Here is a 17,939-nt window from a genome sequence, read left to right on the forward strand (position 1 = left end):
CAAGAAATTTAGCGGGCGTAAGTGTAAAACTATTATTTAGCCCACTCCAGCTCTAAAAATGCCGTTATACTACTTTACATAACTTGGACCCATCATCTTATACCACCACCCACCAGCTCTCTTGCAAATTCACAATCAATCATATACCTTTAATTAGGTATTCAGCAAGAGGGCTTGGGGCTATACTATTAATTTGCATATATTTTTATTTATATATATATATATAGGTAAATATGTATTAGTTAGATTTAGAAGAAGAAGAATGTATTTTATTTGAATAATTGAGTTTTAAATAATGTAGAGCAGCGTGACACAATCATACCCAACATTCTAGGCTCTCAAAAAAGAGGGCTATCAGGAAAGGTAAGAAGGAGTGACGACATTAGGTTGTAAAGTGGGACTGTTCACCTTAAATGAGGATACTTTAGCTGGTAGCAGTCAATAATATCTTAAACACAGGATTTGAGAAACTATGTCTGAACATGTATGTAAACAGTTTATTTGACCCAGACACTAGCAATCAAGTTCTGTAAGTGCACTGTATCTTTCATATTATTTACAGTAGCTTTCTTTTTTCTGAAACCCCTTTGGGTTATTTTCTAGTTTATTTTTACATATTAATAATCATCTGCCTGATGAACAGAAAATTATAGGGTTTGAAATCACCATAAATATATTTACTTTTTTTGATTCATCACACACACACACACAACTCCTTCATACAGCTTCCTCCTCTTGACTCGTTCAATGCCAGCCTAAAACTAATGGAGCCCTGTTAGATAAACCACTAACTGCTGCTAACGATAGTATAGGGCCTTAGTGATCTGCTCCACATAAATCATTTCGCATCTTATGTGCTGTCTGTGTGTAAGATAAATTGCTCAGAGTACACTTTCTCCTACCATGCGACATAATCACTTCGCTCCCATGGGTGACAATGGTGTCCTGCCGCGCCCTGGGCTGCTACCTCCCACCACCCAGGCAGTGGATTGGTGGGGGGGGGGAGAAGAAGTCACAGCTGCCAAGGGACTCCTATCACTTACAGATCACTGTGTTATTGAATGGAGAGCATAACAGTGTCACTTCTCTCTTTTTGTCAGACCTGTGCCCAGAGGAGAAGAGCGATGTGAAAGAGTTTCATGGTCTGATGAGAGAAAGACAAAAGTAGGATCACCCATAACCTTAAATAGAGGTAAGTGTCTCCACTCACTTGGCATTACTGATTATGAGCCTGTTATGAAGCAGGTGCATAATTTATGGTGGTGAAAGGGTTAATCATGAAATGCAAAGATCGTTTGTAAAGTGTTTAGCTATCAAACGGTTCATTTTATTTTAAAATGACATTAATATTTTTTTAAGGTGAGGCGACTGTTTTGAAAATAAATTCTGCATACTTTGAATGCTTTATTATTTTTCTGGATTTTTTTTTTGGAATTGGTCAATATTAGGAATTGTTCCTTAGTGGTCTAATAATTTAAAAGTTATGTACTGGTGCAAGTGTTTTTTCCCCCTTAATAAACCACATTTGTGTTATTCAATAATTGATAATAGTCAGATTTTGCACTTGAGAACCTTAAACCAATCTTCTTAAACCAAATCTGGGTTATTATATAATATTTATGTGTCAAATACATGTTTTCATACAATGAAAAGGCACGATGAACAGTAAAGTACTGAACAAAATGATCTGTAGCATGAACTTCCCCATTTTAGTAATTACCTATATTGCTCCATTTTTATTGACGTTATCAACAGAAATATTGTACACTCAGAAGATTAGTTGAGAGAAGTATAAAAATCATCACCTTGTATTCCATGATAAATTAGCTTTTTAACTGCCCTGTATAAAATAATCTGTATCAGACTTTTCACTAAGAGGAAGAAGTAAAAAAACGAAAAACAAAATAAATGAATAAAAAGGTCATTTTATGATTTATTAGTAAGTAAACGAATATAATTGTTAAAGAACATCTTATTTTGTGATTGAGAGCAGTGAATGTGATTGATGATTTATTTTGGTTTTAGGAGGCGGGCTTGTACGAGTTGTTATGCTTAGCAATAATAGCATTTCGATGCTGTCAGAAAGCTCTCTTGTCCTCACCATTGTAAAAAAGGAACAGTGAATAACAGTGGCCTTTTAACGATTAAAGCCATCATTGGTTAATTTTAGCCATATGAGCTTACATGCGCTGGCAATTTATTACAGGTTAGTCCAACTTTACAGTAATGACATTCTTGCTCTTCTTTTCAAACTAATATGCCAAAAAGTATTTAATTGCAATGTTTCCATTTTCATACTTTCGCTCTCATTTCTTTTTCTAAATGGGTATTGTTTTATCTTGTGCTGTTCTGTGTCTAACATAAGATGGAGTATATAGACTAAAGCTGTTACACTACACACTTTTTATAGGAGATAACCTACAAAATATTCAAGGGTGCCAATAATTGGTTTACCATAACTGTATATGTTTTTTGTGATGAACCATGTAATATTTAGGTTAATAAGCTGGTAGGCTGACATACAAATTGAATAGTGTAAGGAATCCAAGCAAACTAGGGCCCTGAAACAGCAGTGGTCACTATATTTTCATTAGGCCTCCAGGTGTACAGCCATATACCGGTATTACATACTTGCTTTAATATAATTTAGATGTTACATCCTTGCACCCTACGCATGACAAACTGATGTGGACTTGACCAGTCCAAGGCTTGTGCACCACTATGATGAGTTATGATGACTATGTAGGGCCCATTGTGGTACCATTGGTCTCTCCCTTAATGTCTAAACTATAGTAAGGGAGTTTGCCATCTGATGATGATGGTAGACCCCCTCCCAAAAAAAGAAAATAAACAGTATTTTGGCTCTGTTACACATTGCACAATGATGGGCATAAGCTTCATAACAACGGTTGAAACATTTTGTACAATTATGTTTTGTGGTTTATTATAGTAAATAATCAATGCCACAAATGGTTAATGCAGACTTCACAATGACATTATGCATTTAAAAAAAGGCCAGAATAAAATGTTTGGTTTATCAGGGATTTATTTTCTCTCTTAGCAGAGGAAAAGGGGTTTACTTGCATGTCTTATGGTGCACATTTTACAGCTTGGTTTCCAAATGCAATGATGGCATAAAAACCTTTATGGTGAGATTAATAGCCCTGTCCTTTTTTGGAAGATAAATGTGCCAGAATATCTCACAGACATGTTTATGATAGGACATAAAGGAACATATCATCATAAGTATAGAAGTACATCCCATGTTTCCTGATGCCTGAAAACAATGCCATAACTAACCATTTAATTAGTTCACAATCTAATGTTGCCCAGTCCGCATATAGTACCTTTCTTAATTTTGTGTCTTATTAAAATTGCGAGTATAGCTGCTCTCAAAATTTAAAGTGGCAAAAGAGACATTTTTGTTTTAGGTTAGGGGCAGAATTATTTGGTACTTAGATGAAGAATCATGTATTTTAGTGCATTTTTATTATGGCTTTTAGGGCTGTAATAGACCATTGTGATATACGATTTGTGCTCCCAGGTGGATCCTGGCCCTGCACTGCATTGGCCTCTACCTCTTCTGGTGGTAAACTGTTCAAGTTATCTACCACCTCCTCAATAAAGTAAAACTTCATTTTTTTAGATTATGACCTGTTGTTGTAACATTTCTCCCCTGAAATAATCTTCCCTACTCTACTCTACTTTATTAAATCCCTTTAAGCATTTAACATCTCCCTTTCTCTTCTTTTCTTTCTTTTCTTATAATTTTTATCCTGCCGTTTACCATTTTAGTAGCGTTCCAACAATATTTTAATATCCTTCTGGGGATGGGGTCTCCAGAACTGTACACAATACTCTAGGTGAAGTCTACCCAGAGATCTGTAACGTGGCAGAACCATCTTTCTGACACTTCATTACATTGTTTGCTTACCTTTAAGTCTTTAGAAAGAATTATCACAGAAAGAACATGTCCCAGTACTATATTCTGCCTTGGGATTTTTACATCCCAAATGCATTATTTTACATTTATTAACATTAAACTGCAGCTGCCACATTCTTGATCATTCTTCTAATTGACTTAAATCATTTGCAATTTGGCTTGTTCCACCAGGAATGTCTAACCTTTTGCAACTATCACGGAAATTGAATTGTCTTATTTAATTAAAGCAACTCTAAATGTACAGCAGTGGTAAACATAAAAAGAAATATTAGAGGTGGTGGCACTATTACAATAGGGGACAGTGAAAATTACAAATATCAGTAAAACTGTAAGATTTACATATGTGAATCCATACAAGTACAGAAGGAGGCAAAGGATCTGCTCTTATAAGTTTAGGTGGCATATTCTCAAGGCATTCAATGAATAAATGCCTTGCTTAACAACAGAGGCATGTTTCTAACAGTAATTTATTTTAACCTACTACAAAAGAGGCACCCTAGCAGGTCACACATAACCATTTTAAGTGCTAGGCACATGAAAGCACATTATTGTTTTACCTTTTTTTCAATAAGTTGTCTAGTGTCTTATGATAAAATTACGAACTAGAGAAGCTAACCTAAAACTTTATGAAAATATAATCAGGTTCCAAAAATTATGATTTACAAGAAGTAGCTAAAGTAATAGACTTAGATTTCTTTAAAATCTATAAGGAGTTAAAAGAATCAATATATATCAATTTTAACAGGAGATAAATGTTCTAAGAGCACTCAACTGTCAAACTGTCAACTAGGGAAAACTAATTAAACAACATTTGTCATTTTTTGTAGGCCATCAGGAGAAATGGGAAATGGCTCCATGAAACCTAAGCCGCTAAGGCAGCCAGATGGACAGCTGGTGAACATCTCTGTAGGTTCCTGTAGCAAGCTCCGTAATGGAGATGTTGTTAAAGGTAAAGTATGGGAACTTGAAATAGAACTGAAGAAGAAGAATGAAGAATTAAAAAATAAAGAGCAGGTTCTCCATGAGCTGCAGGAGCAATTTAGCAAACAGACTCAGGTGATTGCCGAAATTACAGAAGAGCTTCAAAGCAAATGTGTCCAGCTTAACAAATTGCAAGATGTCATCAGTTCTCAAGGAGAAAATGCTACGCGTCTACCCACATTTCGAGTATTGCAAGCATCACCAACAAATTCCATGCAGGCCTCAACATCCAAAACATTGCAGACATCACCATTTAAGACATTGTCAGGCTTATTCAACAACAGTAAACGTAAGGGGGCCAAGGAAGGTATTTCTGCAGAACCAACCTCTACAGCATATGACCACGTTGGTCAGTCGAGATTCTCATTTGAGAAGGCGCGTGTTAGAAAAGACTCCAGGTAAGTTCACAGTTTCTGTCATAAGAATTAGCATAATAACAACTGTTCATATATCTGACCTTGAGCATATCAAAACTTAAGTACTTACTAAAAATCTGCTCGCGCAACATTTGCATAATTGTAAGAAAGTATGTCTAGGCCTTAAAACTTAAAATATTTGAACTTTTTTGAAGTCTTGAGAAACTGTTTTTGTATGCACTTGCTCTGAAACCACTATTTATAAACTTTATAGGAAGGAGCCAAGCGGAGGATACCACTGAAAATGTTGAGTGCAATTGATAGCTGCTATTTAAAGGAATACAATATTTAGTTTTTAGGAATAATATAACTTTACATATATGTTTGTGTTGCAAAACACTTTTAATGTGTCACACCACATAATGAGATAATCTGTGGCCAAACCTCTTGTGTAAATAGGGTAGAATATGGGAAAAAATATCTAGAGGACTGTGTTGTACTACAAAATCGCTGTCTGGTTGCTTGGTGAAAAACACAGATTTACCTAGTATGTGCTAACAGTGTCTGTCCTTTCTGAGTGAGTTCACTAAATAAACCAGAAAGACCTAATTTATGCACAAAATCGTTGATTCACATGCTCTAGTGCTTAGAGCGGGAGATCTTACAATGTTTACAAGCGGGTTCACTAAAGTCTATAAAGGGGATCACAAGAGGATCTCTAGTGAAATAATTATAACAATGTAAAAAAAAGAGGTCAAATGTGTAAACACCTCACAATACAAACTCAAACAACTCTATTGCGTCATAGCTGAAAATTTTTATAAAAAAAAATAGCATAGCATTTCTGTCCCTAAAACGTAAAAATACTATATTTGTGTGATATTACCGTATTGGCCCGAATTTAGGCCGCACTTTTTCCCCCCACTTTAAGTCTTTAAAGTGGGGGTGCGGCCTATATTCGGGGTCTAGCGCCCGACGCCCAGGACATGCAGTCTTGGGCGCCGGGCAGGCAGCGGGGTCAGGATACAGATTCCCCGCAGCGGTGCAGGGGACCTGCATCCTACTGTCTGATACGCTCAGACAGCCTCCCCTGCCGGCACTTCCCACGGGGGGTGCCGGCACGGGAGGTTGTCTAAGCGCATCGCGCGGACGTTCACCGGCAGCGGCGATGCGCCGTTGCCGGTGAACATCGGCACGATGCATTTTAACCCCCCCGACTTACCAGAGCAGACTCCCGTGTGTCTTGCAGGGCCGGCGGAAGACATATACGCAATACGCGTATACAACTTCCGGTGCCGGCACTTCCGCTGAGTGCCGGCACCGGGAGCTATATACACGATGTGCATAGATGTCCCCCTCTGGCCCCGTAAGACACCCGGGAGTCTACTCTGGTAAGTCGGGGGGGAGGACAGAGTGGCAGCATATCTCGGGGGGGGGAGGACAGAGTGGCAGCATATCTCAGGGGGGGAGAGGACAGAGTGGCAGCATATCTGGGGGGGGGGGAGGACAGAGTGGCAGCATGTTTTTGGTGCTTTTTTAAAGAAAAAACTTTTTCTTTAAAAAAGCACCAAACTTTTAGGGTGCGGCCTATATACGGGGGCGGCCTATATCCGAGCCAATACGGTACTTACCTTGGTGATGTTGTTGAACATAAATAGTTTTTAAAGCAGTGGCATCCAACCTGTAAAAGGAATCCTAAGAAAAATTACAAAATAATTGTGTGTGTGTTTTTTTTTTTTTTTCTCTAAAGACAAAGTTATACTGGAAGAAGATCAATGTGAATGAGTTATGGCTGTGATGAGTCTTGTGGGAAGCACTGGTTCCTGTGGTGCATATACCCAAATTCTCCCTACAAATCTTCTTTCTGTTCTGTGTCTGTCATCTTAATTATATCAAGATGCAGTGTCTTGTATGTGGGGGCACAATTTTAAACTATGAAATTGCCTAGGTTTTTATTAGAGTGTGGCCTTTGCCTGAGTTTCTTGCAATGCAGCCCAGTGGCATGGTTGTATTGTAATGTTTCACTATTTTGCAGTCAGAGTTGCTCTTTTTTTGTGTGTGTCTCCAGTGGTGACCTTGTTTCGTAATTCCCAGCAACATATTGAACTAAATTTGGGCTGCAACAGTAACATAGCAATAGGCTGTTGTGGGGTTTTGGTTTGATTTTGAACTTTTAAGTTAGCTGTGCTATGTTAAAATATATTAGTCAATGTCATATGCAGGAGCGAAAGGGCCCTGGGTCAAAGAAATCACAAGTGCCCCAAATATGAAAAGTAAAACAACAAATTGACACTTAAACTATTGTTCAGTTCATACATATTACGTCCCAGTAGGACGTACCTGTTATCACATGCCACAGCTATTTATTTTTTGCCCAATCATCAATCAACCACTGCTGGTGCATACTATCCTGCTGTCCAAGGACACCCATGAGCACATGATGTTATTTGCAAGTCTGCCTGCAATGTAAGCAGAGACTTCTCTTTAATTTATTTATCCTGTGTGCATCTGCGGCTATCAGCAGTTCTGATAATTAGGACATTCATGGACATAATCAGGGACATCTGACAACCTGTATATTATTCTTATTATCTTTTATTTATATAGCCCCAACAATTTATGCAGCGCATAATACAATACATACCGTATTTGCTCGGAATATCAGGGAGGCAGAGTGGCATATAGGGGTAAAAGGAATATCAGGGAGGCAAAGTGGCATATAGGGGTTAAAAGGAATATCAGGGAGGCAGAGTGGCATATAGGGGGTATAAGGCATTTCAGGGGACAGAGTGGCATATAAGGGGGTATAAGGCATATCTGGGGGGAAGATGTGCATAACTGGGGCCAGGTTGACAAATAAAAGGAAATACAAACAAAAAATGCATTAAATATGAATAAATAGTGAATTAATATATATATTTTCTTTTTTTCCTAAATTAATATTCAAATGTTGGGGGGTGTCTTATAATCAGGGTCGTCTTATAATAGAGCAAACACGGTATATTCAAGGGGTATGACAAGATGAGAATTGACAGACTAAGACAAACCGATACATTAGGTGAAAAGAGGGCCCTGCTCGGAAGCTTACATTCTGTATATAAGCCTGGTTGTCAAGAGTGCTGATTTGAGACTGTTGACAGCAATGCTGGAGTTGGGTACCTATATGTTGATAATCTTGCTTTGCCACATAATCACTACAATCTAACATCAGTTATGTTTGCCTGACTGAAAAATATATCATAAACATAACGTTTGTTATCCTTTCAAAAGCACATAGAGCCAAATATTTTCCAGATAAAGTTTTTGGGGGATAAAATCATATCCTTGTACATGATAAACAGCTCCAGCACTGACTTGGGAAACGCTGCATGTGTTGAAATATATGAAATATACTCCAATTGATTTCAGTTAGTAGCACTTTCCTGCCAGTGATTGGCTTCTTCATAGTCAGTAGGAAGCAGGAAAATTACAGCAGCAGGGTTCGGTCTTTTGTGTTAGGTAAGTGTTTTCATTTTTTTTTCTCCTTTTTGGAAGAATGCTTATAATACAGTAGTACTCTCAGAGTACTTTAACATGCATTCATCTATAGTGGCCCTGTCACGGACATTAAAAGTGTGCTAACCCTTAATAAGGTTTGACTCCCATAAGGTTTATGGCCCCACATGCTCAATATTGCGGTGTTCACTGTGTACTCGATAGAGTGCCTGATAAGGCTGGCTTGTATTTGTCTCAAATTATACAGTTCAGCTGGAGATCTGCAAACATTTTCCTTTGTGCTTTGGGATAACGTGACTAGCTGTACCTGTTTTCATAGAACAGTCCCCAGATAGAGGTCTTGTCCCTAGTAACAATTTGCCCCAGGAAATGTCTCCTGAAATCCACTTAAGGTTAATTATATTAAATTATATCTAAATATCCTTTTACTGTATACATAAGTATACATGCATTCTTTGCATATTAGAGTTAGAAAATGCTGCATTTAACTCCAGTTAAACAGTTGCCTCTAATGAGAAGCAGCAAGCATTTGTATGTACATTTGCATATTATATACTGTATTGCACTCCCTTTGCAGTCAATTTGAGCTCAGCTCCCAACAAACAAACATGTAATTGACTGTCACTATTCCCACTGATTTCAATAGAAGCTCAGCTCTCCAAGTGTAAACCTAATCTTTCTACCTGGCTGTCAGAAGAATGGAATGATTGTTTTGTGCTACTGTGATACATAATCTGCTTTTGTTAAAGGGGTACAGAATGCAGTATAATGCAGTATAATGGTTGCCACCTTAACAGTTTTGTCTACATCAGAAATAATACAAGAAGCACATATGGGCATGTGACGGAACCCTCCATCACTGGGGCCACTGGACAGCCAGCTTCCTCCCTATAGACTATGGGCCCTGACTTTGTAAAGACTTCTGTGGCTACCCCCAGCAGTATATCATCCCATCACTTGCTGAGGGGATTTTCTCTGGCGGACAGCCAGGATCTGCAACCAGGGAGTGACCGCCATTGTTTTAGTTTAATATCAGACCCCTCTACCCCATGGTGCATTATTATGTTGCCCCCCCCCCCATTTCCCCCCAGTTCCTTTACTACAGACATTTACCCCGGCCATCCCTGGAACTGGTTTCGGTCAGTAATAGATAGTGGAGGTTGGGAACCTATTGTATTGTTAATCCCGTTACTGCCCCTGTGAGTACACTCCTCACATTTTTGTAAATATTTTATTATATCTTTTCATGTGACAATGCTGAGTACATGACACTCGGCTACAATGTAAAGTAGTGAGTGTACAGCCTGTATAACAATGTAAATGTGCTGTCCCCTCACAATAACTCAACACACAGCCATTAATGTCTAAACCTTGCCAACATAAGCGAGTACACTCCTGAGTGGAAATGTCTCAATTAGCCATTTCCCCTTCCCAGTGTCATGTGACTCGTTAGTGTTACAAGGTCTCAGGTGTGAATTGGGAGCAGGTGTGTTAAATTTAGTGTTATCTCTCTCACACTGGTCACTGGAAGTTCAACATGGCACCTCATGAACTCTCTGAGGAACTGAAAAAAAGAATTGATGCTCTACATAAAGATGATCTAGGCTATAAGACGATTGCCAAGTCCCTGAAACTGAGCTGCAGCACGGTGGGCAAGACCATACAGCGGTTTCACAGGACAGGTTCCACTCAGAACAGGCCTCGCCATGGTCGACCAAAGGAGTTGAGTGCACATGCTCAGCATCATATCCAGGTTGTCTTTGGGAAATAGACGTAGGAGTGCTGCCAGCATTGCTGCAGAGATTGAAGGGGTGGGGGGTCAGCCTGTCAGTGCTCAGACCATACGCCGCACACTGCATCAAATTGGTCTGCATGTCTGACGTCCCAGAAGGAAGCCTCTTCTAAATGATGCACTAGAAAGCCCGCAAACAGTTTGCTGAAGACAAGCAGACTGAGGACATGGAGTACTGGAAACATGTCCTGTGGTCCGATGAGACCAAAGATAAACTTATTTGGTTCAGATGGTGTCAAGTGGCAACCAGTGAGGAGTACAAACACAAGTGTGTCTTGCCTACAGTCAAGCATTGTGGTGGGAGTGTCACGGTCTGGGCCTGCATGAGTGCTGCCGGCACTGGGAGCTACAGTTCATTGAGGGAACCATGAATGCCAACATGTGCCTTGACATAATGAAGCAGAGCATGATCCCTCCCTTCGGATACTGGGCTGCAGTATACCAACATCATAACGACCCCAAACACACCTCCGAGATGACCACTGCCTTGCTAAAGAAGCTGAGGGTGAAGGTGATAGACTGGCCAAGCATGTCTCCAGACCTAAAGCCTATTGAGCATCTGTGGGGCATCCTCAAACAGAAAGTGGGGGAGCTCAACGTCTCTAACATCCACCAGCTCCGTGATGTCGTCATGGAGGACTGGAAGAGGACTTCAGTGGCAACCTGTAACGCTCTGGTGAACTCCATGCCCAAGAGGGTTAAGGCAGTGCTGGAAAATAATGGTGGCCACACAAAATATTAACACTTTGGGCCCAATTTGGACATTTCCACTTAGGGTTGTACTCTTTTGTTGCCAAAGTTTAGAAATTAATGGCTGTGTGTTTACTTATTTTGAGGGGACAGCAATTTTACACAGTTATACAGTGTCATTTCTTCAGTGTTGTCGCATGAAAAGATATAATAAAATATTGAAAAAATGTGAGATACTGTATCTAGGAAGCATATTTCTGCAATACGTATTCAAGGCTATCTAAAACTGGCAAAGGCTATCTGATTAAATATGTCAGCGGAAGCTTGTAAAATACTGCTAGGTTTAAATACACATAAAAAAACATGTTTGCTTACGTAAAAAATAATGACTGTCTTTTAGTGTTCTCCAGATGGAATGTTGAATGACTTTATCCCAATTAGCTGCTGCTGTTACTCATTTGGGGATATGCTGGCAGGCTGCACAAGCCACAAAGCAATTAGTACTGAACATACCTTTTGCTGGATGGGTTAAAAGGATTAATAGTGATGTCTTAATTGATTTTTCTGCCTCCAGGCTTGTAGTTTTAATTGGCAAAGCGAACAACTTATGTAAAAGCTTATAGTGTGTGGGGTATCTAGGCCACAAAATAAACCCAATTTGGAAAAAATTATCCTTTTTTCCATCATAGGAACTACTTATAGATTTGAGCACCTTTGCTTTGATTGGATTTTTTTTTTAAAAAAGTAAGGAGTCATAAACTATGTGTGTCATTATATGATATACTTAAAATGTGTGGGAAAACGGTCACCACCAAGGCTTTTAGCATAACTAAATTCATGTATTAAAGCTACTTATAGATTGCGTTTTTCAGTTTCGCAATCAATGTTATTGTATGAGAGATATTTAGATTAAAAGTATACCTAATGGAAATTTAGCTCTCTGTCTTAGTTAGCATAAGTAGCACATGTAATCAATTTATTGTCCTAAAGTTCTCTCCTATTTCCTTTCTCAGCCCTTACAAGGGCAGCTTAAACCAATCAACAACAATCAGCAAGTTAACAATAGGAGGGAGATAAATAGATGTGGGGAATCATGCAGGTCCTTAGAATAGGAAGTGAAGGTGGCTGGTATTAGTTCAAGGTTGGTTTTAATACCTAAAGATTACGTCATTTAACCTGTAAACACTATTACTAAGGTTTAGTGTGTGGAATCGTTATTGTTCAATATATATATAAAAGAAAACTCAAAAGAGCTCACACTTAATAGCATATGTAAAACAATAAAATCAAGTTCCCTTCTCACCCCTATGCGTGGTATGTGTATTCCCCAACCTCGGGTCCAGGGCCTGGGACTTTGAGTTTTATGCACAGTATCTTAGTTGTTCATAGCACTGCTGTTCTGGAGTCACATCCCCGAGTGCTCCTATGACCATTTGGACTACTTTGGCCTTCACTCTTCACTTCTTCTCTAGTTCTTCTTTCGGGCCCTGGTACTTCTCCAGCTTCTCATATTCATTCTTCCTGATGTTGCTGTCACTTGGCACCACTACATCTATCACTCTGTGCTGATGTTCTTGTACACAATGCCAGCTATTTGGTTGTGCCGTTCAGTGTACGCTAGTTTCTGCTAGCATCTTACACCCCACCTGTGGACTTTCTCAGAAGCCTCTCTACACAGTCTGCACCTTGGGTCCAGTCTGGTGCGGTAGATGCCTGCTTCTATGGATTTCGTGCTTAGTGCCTGCTTTTGTGCTGCTATCAGTGACATAGTACTGTCTTTGGGTCCAACCATGGTGTACAGAGTGTTGGACTTGGGTCTTCACATCTGCAGCCTCCATGTCCTCCTTTGTCCAGCTCACTATGCAGGCAGGGTATGTGACAAGTACCAGGGCTAATGTGTTCATGGCACAGATCTTGTTCTTCCCATTGAGCTGGCTCTTCAGGATCTGCCTTATCATTTGGCAGTACTTGGATGTTGCTGCCTTCCATGCCTCCTTATCAAGGTTCCTATGTGACTGTGGAATACCAAGGGACTTGTAGCTGGTCTGTATGCTATGTGCTCTGCTGGTAATTCTACTCCATCGGTCTGAAATATCTTCTGTCTATAATCCGGCTGCAGTTCTCCAGTCCAAATGACATCCCAATGTCTTCACTGTAAATCCGTGTCAGGTGGATCAGAGAGCCGATGTCTCGTTCGCACAGTTTGATGTCATCCATGTATAGGAGGTGGTTGATGGTAGTTCAACTCTTGAACTTGTACTCATATCCAGTCTTTGCGATTTGCTGGCTGACGGGGTTCAAGCCTATGCAGAACAGCAGCAGTGACAGTGCATCACGTTTGTACATGCCATACTTGATGGTCACTTGTGCTAGCTGTATCTATTGTTATTATATACCGTATTGGCTCGGATATAGGCCGCCCCTGTATATAGGCCGCACCCTAAAAGTTTGGTGCTTTTTTAAAGAAAACTTTAAAAAGTTTTTTTCTTTAAAAAAGCACCAAAAAAACATGCTGCCACTCTGTCTCCCCCCCCCAAGAGATATGCTGCCACTGTCCCCCCCCGAGATATGCATGCCACTGCCCTCCTCCCCCCGAGATATGCTGCCACTGTCTCCCCTCCCCGAGATATGCTGCCACTGTCCTCCCCCCCCGAGATATGCTGCCACTGTCCTCCTCCTCCCCCCCCGAGATATGCTGCCACTCTGCCCCCCCCTGACTTACCAGAGCAGACTCCCGGGTGTCTTGCGGGGCCGGCGGGGGGCATCTACGCAATACGCGTATACAACCGGAAGTTGTATACGCGTAGATGTCCCCCGCCGGCCCCGCAAGACACCCGGGAGTCTGCTCCGGTAAGTCGGGGGGGCAGAGGTAAAACGCATCGTGCAGACGGTCACCGGCTGCGGCGATGCGGGTAAACAACCCGGGAGGCTGTTTACCCGCATCGCCGGAGCCGGTGACCATCCGGACGATGCGCTTAGACAACCTCCCGTGCCGGCACCCCCCCCAAAGTGCTGGCAGGGGACTGCATGTCCCAGGCGTCGGGCACTAGACCCCGGATATAGGCCGCACCCCCACTTTAAAGATTTAAAGTGTGGGGGGGGAGTGCAGCCTATATTCGAGCCAATACGGTATATAATAATAACCCTTTTCCAAAACGATCTGAAACCTGATTATTTTTTTCAGATAAAGAAAATTCTGGGATACTCACAGGGAGTGGGCAGGAAAGAGGTGTCTGACCTAGTCAGTAGATCCTTTCCTTTTTGACTTCTCCCTGCTGTCTGCTCCATTGTTCTGGTTTCTCACTGAGGTCCCAATGCACTTCTACTCCCTTTTTATGGACCAGAAGTGCTCAGGGGAACCTGAACAACATACAGGAAGAGTTCTGGGTCCGTGGGTGGGAAGCCTCAACAACGGAGTGGATACAGCTGAGAGGACAGATTCGTTATCCCAAATTATTCCTTATCCGAAATACTTTTTCATTTCGGATAAAGGATTCTCAACCGTTAGTATTCTGCCTAAAAAGTGACTTAACCTAGTGCATGTAAACTGAATTGTTTTTTGTAAAGTTGAGGTGAAGACAAAGAGAATTAAGAATACAAAATAGTTCATATGAAAATGTTGCCATAGATCTTAGTATCCCTGGTAAGATATTTGTAATCTTTTATTGCTTTTCAATCAATACGATAGCCAAGTGGTACCCTTTAATTTTTGGTTTTGCCCCCTCCCCCTTTGCAAATGCATGAAGGGATTCTGCATTCTTCCCCCCATAGGCATTAGCCTCTTTCCCTGCCCCCTAGCTTGCCAAAACACATGTGCGCTATAGTCGCTGCCAGCAAGGTCATAGTCGCTGCCAGCCAGGTCGTAGCCACTGCCAAGCAATACCAGTGAGTCTAACGGGACAACAGCCAAGAGTGGTGCAAAAAAGGGGACCACCCAAGGGGTGGTATGCTGCATCTTGTCCTAAAGGTAAGTCATTTATTTTTTACAGATTTAAGAATGCATATGAAAGTACTTAAAAACTAGTGTTGGTGCTCCATGGGACACTGGAGTATCCTTTTCAGCAGTAACAGGTCCTTACAAATAAACTCAAAACAAAACATGTTTCTTTCTCTCTTTTGCCTCATAAATGCAAGTAAGAAAAAGCTAATAATGGATGCATTAAACAAGAATCAATTTCTAAAAAGACTGGATCCTCATCAAGTTCGGGACATGGCCGAATGCATGTATGAAAGAACATATTCTCCAGGAGACTACATTATTAAGCAAGGTGAACCAGGAAGTCACATATTCGTATTAGCTGGTACGTATTTGTCCCTGTTCTCAAGTTTGTCTTCCGTTGAATCTCCCCTTAGAGATACTTACAAGGTTTAGGAAATGTTTAGCATTGACTATGACTAATGCTAGTCATGGAGAAATACAGAGCAGGTGATGTGGTTTTGCACAGCTTTTATAAAGTATACTTGAAAAATATATCTGCTAAAAAGGAAGCAGGGTTCAGGTCCGCACAAATAAAGTACTGTCTCTACACAAATAAAATAGTAATGCCAGAGCTATTCCTGGGGCCTAAACTGACCGCACGTGGTATTCCAATACACTTAAGGGCTTGCATTTCACTGGTTTACCTGCATTATATATGCAGAGCTTAACCTCTGCAAACATTTTGTGGATTTGACGTTAGTAGGCCATTTCAAGCACGCAATTTAAATTGAGGTACAATCACATGTACAAAACAAATATTTAACTTAAATTCTGTGGAGATTTTAAAATTACCATTCACTGAATTTAATGCTGTTGTATTAGCACATTTTTTTTAAATGTGGCAAACATGTTTTTATCAGATTTAAGGGGACTCAATATAATATTTTTATAACCCTGTTTACCTGGAAAAACAACATGAAATAGTACATTTTAGTTTTAGTTTAGACTTAGTATTTTCAGCTGGTGTGAGTTTGCATAAAAATCTGTTTTTTAAATAGTCAACCATAAGCTGTCATGTTTTTTCAACTTGGTGAACTTTCTCACTCACTTTCACTTTCTCTGGACATTGCATACAATTTTATGTACAACATTGTATTGTAGCAATGACGTTTTATTTCCTGTTGTTCTCATAAATTTTTTTTTTTATCTACCGTATGATACTTAGTTTTCAGTCCCTACTCAAACTTTGATACCACCAAGTTGATAAACAATTGTTAAGTCTTTTCCCTAAAGGTCTTCATAAATTATAGGATATCCCTGTGTGATTAAAGAAAATAAAGTATTGTCTCTTTGTGCCCTAACTAAGCCTCCCCTTTTCTTGATTAACTTGCTTAACTGTTGCGTACGACAATTGCCAACATGGTTCAAATCCCTACCACTTGGGGAACTGTACACCCTGTTGTGCTGCGTGCCCACATGTCTTATGAGGTTTATGTGGTGATACACAAAATGTGTCAGGCCACCATGTATGCCGTTATGGTGTTTTGTTTCTTTCTCAGTACTTATTTGGTACTTGCAGCTTGTTTTTATTAGTTGCTCTTTTCAGAGTTTTTAACTTTATCAGTTAACGAATAATTCTTTTTTTTAGGAAAACACATGTGCATGGAACTTTTCGGTTTCCTTTAGTAGACGGTGCACAACAAGTAATGTGCATCTGCATAAAACACTTTTGGATGCCACTGATATATCTAGACAAAAGTGAGCATTACTGTCCCTGTAAGACCTTTGGCTAAAGATGCAAGAAATTCCTCTGTATACTTAATACCCTGTGGTAAATGAAATCGTCCTGTTGCACATTTCTCTGTGTTGCAGCCTTGTAGACTGTAACCTGATTTGGGTTAAGACCACCTTCCCTAATGTACTCGTATTTGTTATAACCTAGAATTAAATATCTATATGGCTGCCTGGAGTTATTGTATCTCCCCTTTCTTATAATGTAAACACTAAAGCACCAAGTACATCTTTTAAATGTAAATAAATAAAACACAAGTACATTCTAAAAGTAACGCATCAGTAAACACTTTTTACCTTATGTTTATTTCTCATTGATTTGTAAGAGGGAAAAACAGAAGTTTTTCAGCAAAACAAACTTTTGACTTCCATTCCTGTCTGGACAACATTTGGTGAGCTTGCAATATTATACAACTGCACAAGAACAGCTTCAGTAAAAGGTAAGCATTTTATATTGTATATATATATATATATATATATATATATATTTGACTACTACGCAAGATACTACCATATTAACTATATGTCCCTAATCCAGCCTTCACACGAGGGCCTCTGAAAACCGCACTAAAAAACCTTCAACTATACCACAGAGGACAAAATGACAAAACCAAACAAAGAAGCGGGTACACAGAAGGGAAAGGAGTATAGTATATAGCTTAGAGATGCCCCATTCATTCTGTTCCTTTTTCCAGGCTCCCACAGCCCACCAATCCTAAGCTCACCTGAGAACTCCCCTGTCCTGTTTTGCACTCATTGCATCCATATGGATGCCAACCTGACCTCAAGTTACATCAGAAGGAGCAATTTCCACATTCACATACATGTCAGCTATTCCTTGCAGTTTTGATGACTTAACAATTCACGTATTCATTAATTCCAAATTGTCATTAAGTTGGGGTAAATTTTAAAATAACATGGAGAAGTTATAGGATGGAATGTACCTGTCATATGTTATATTTCACATTTTAT

General features: G+C 39.9%; 1 protein-coding gene across 1 annotated transcript in view; it reads left to right on the top strand.

The window, feature by feature from the left end:
• The first annotated feature begins 1,070 nt into the window (after positions 1-1,070).
• PRKG2 (protein kinase cGMP-dependent 2) overlaps positions 1,071-17,939 on the top strand; it is a 56,979-nt gene continuing 40,110 nt past the window's right edge. The window contains exons 1-4 of the mRNA XM_053463236.1: positions 1,071-1,192; positions 4,771-5,322; positions 15,392-15,558; positions 17,294-17,407. Coding sequence (XP_053319211.1) covers positions 4,784-5,322; positions 15,392-15,558; positions 17,294-17,407 — 820 coding nt within the window. The 5' untranslated portion in view covers positions 1,071-1,192; positions 4,771-4,783. The remainder of the gene's footprint in view (positions 1,193-4,770; positions 5,323-15,391; positions 15,559-17,293; positions 17,408-17,939) is intronic.

The sequence above is a fragment of the Spea bombifrons genome, chromosome 1, assembly GCF_027358695.1.
Source record: "Spea bombifrons isolate aSpeBom1 chromosome 1, aSpeBom1.2.pri, whole genome shotgun sequence".
Lineage (NCBI taxonomy): Eukaryota > Metazoa > Chordata > Amphibia > Anura > Pelobatidae > Spea > Spea bombifrons.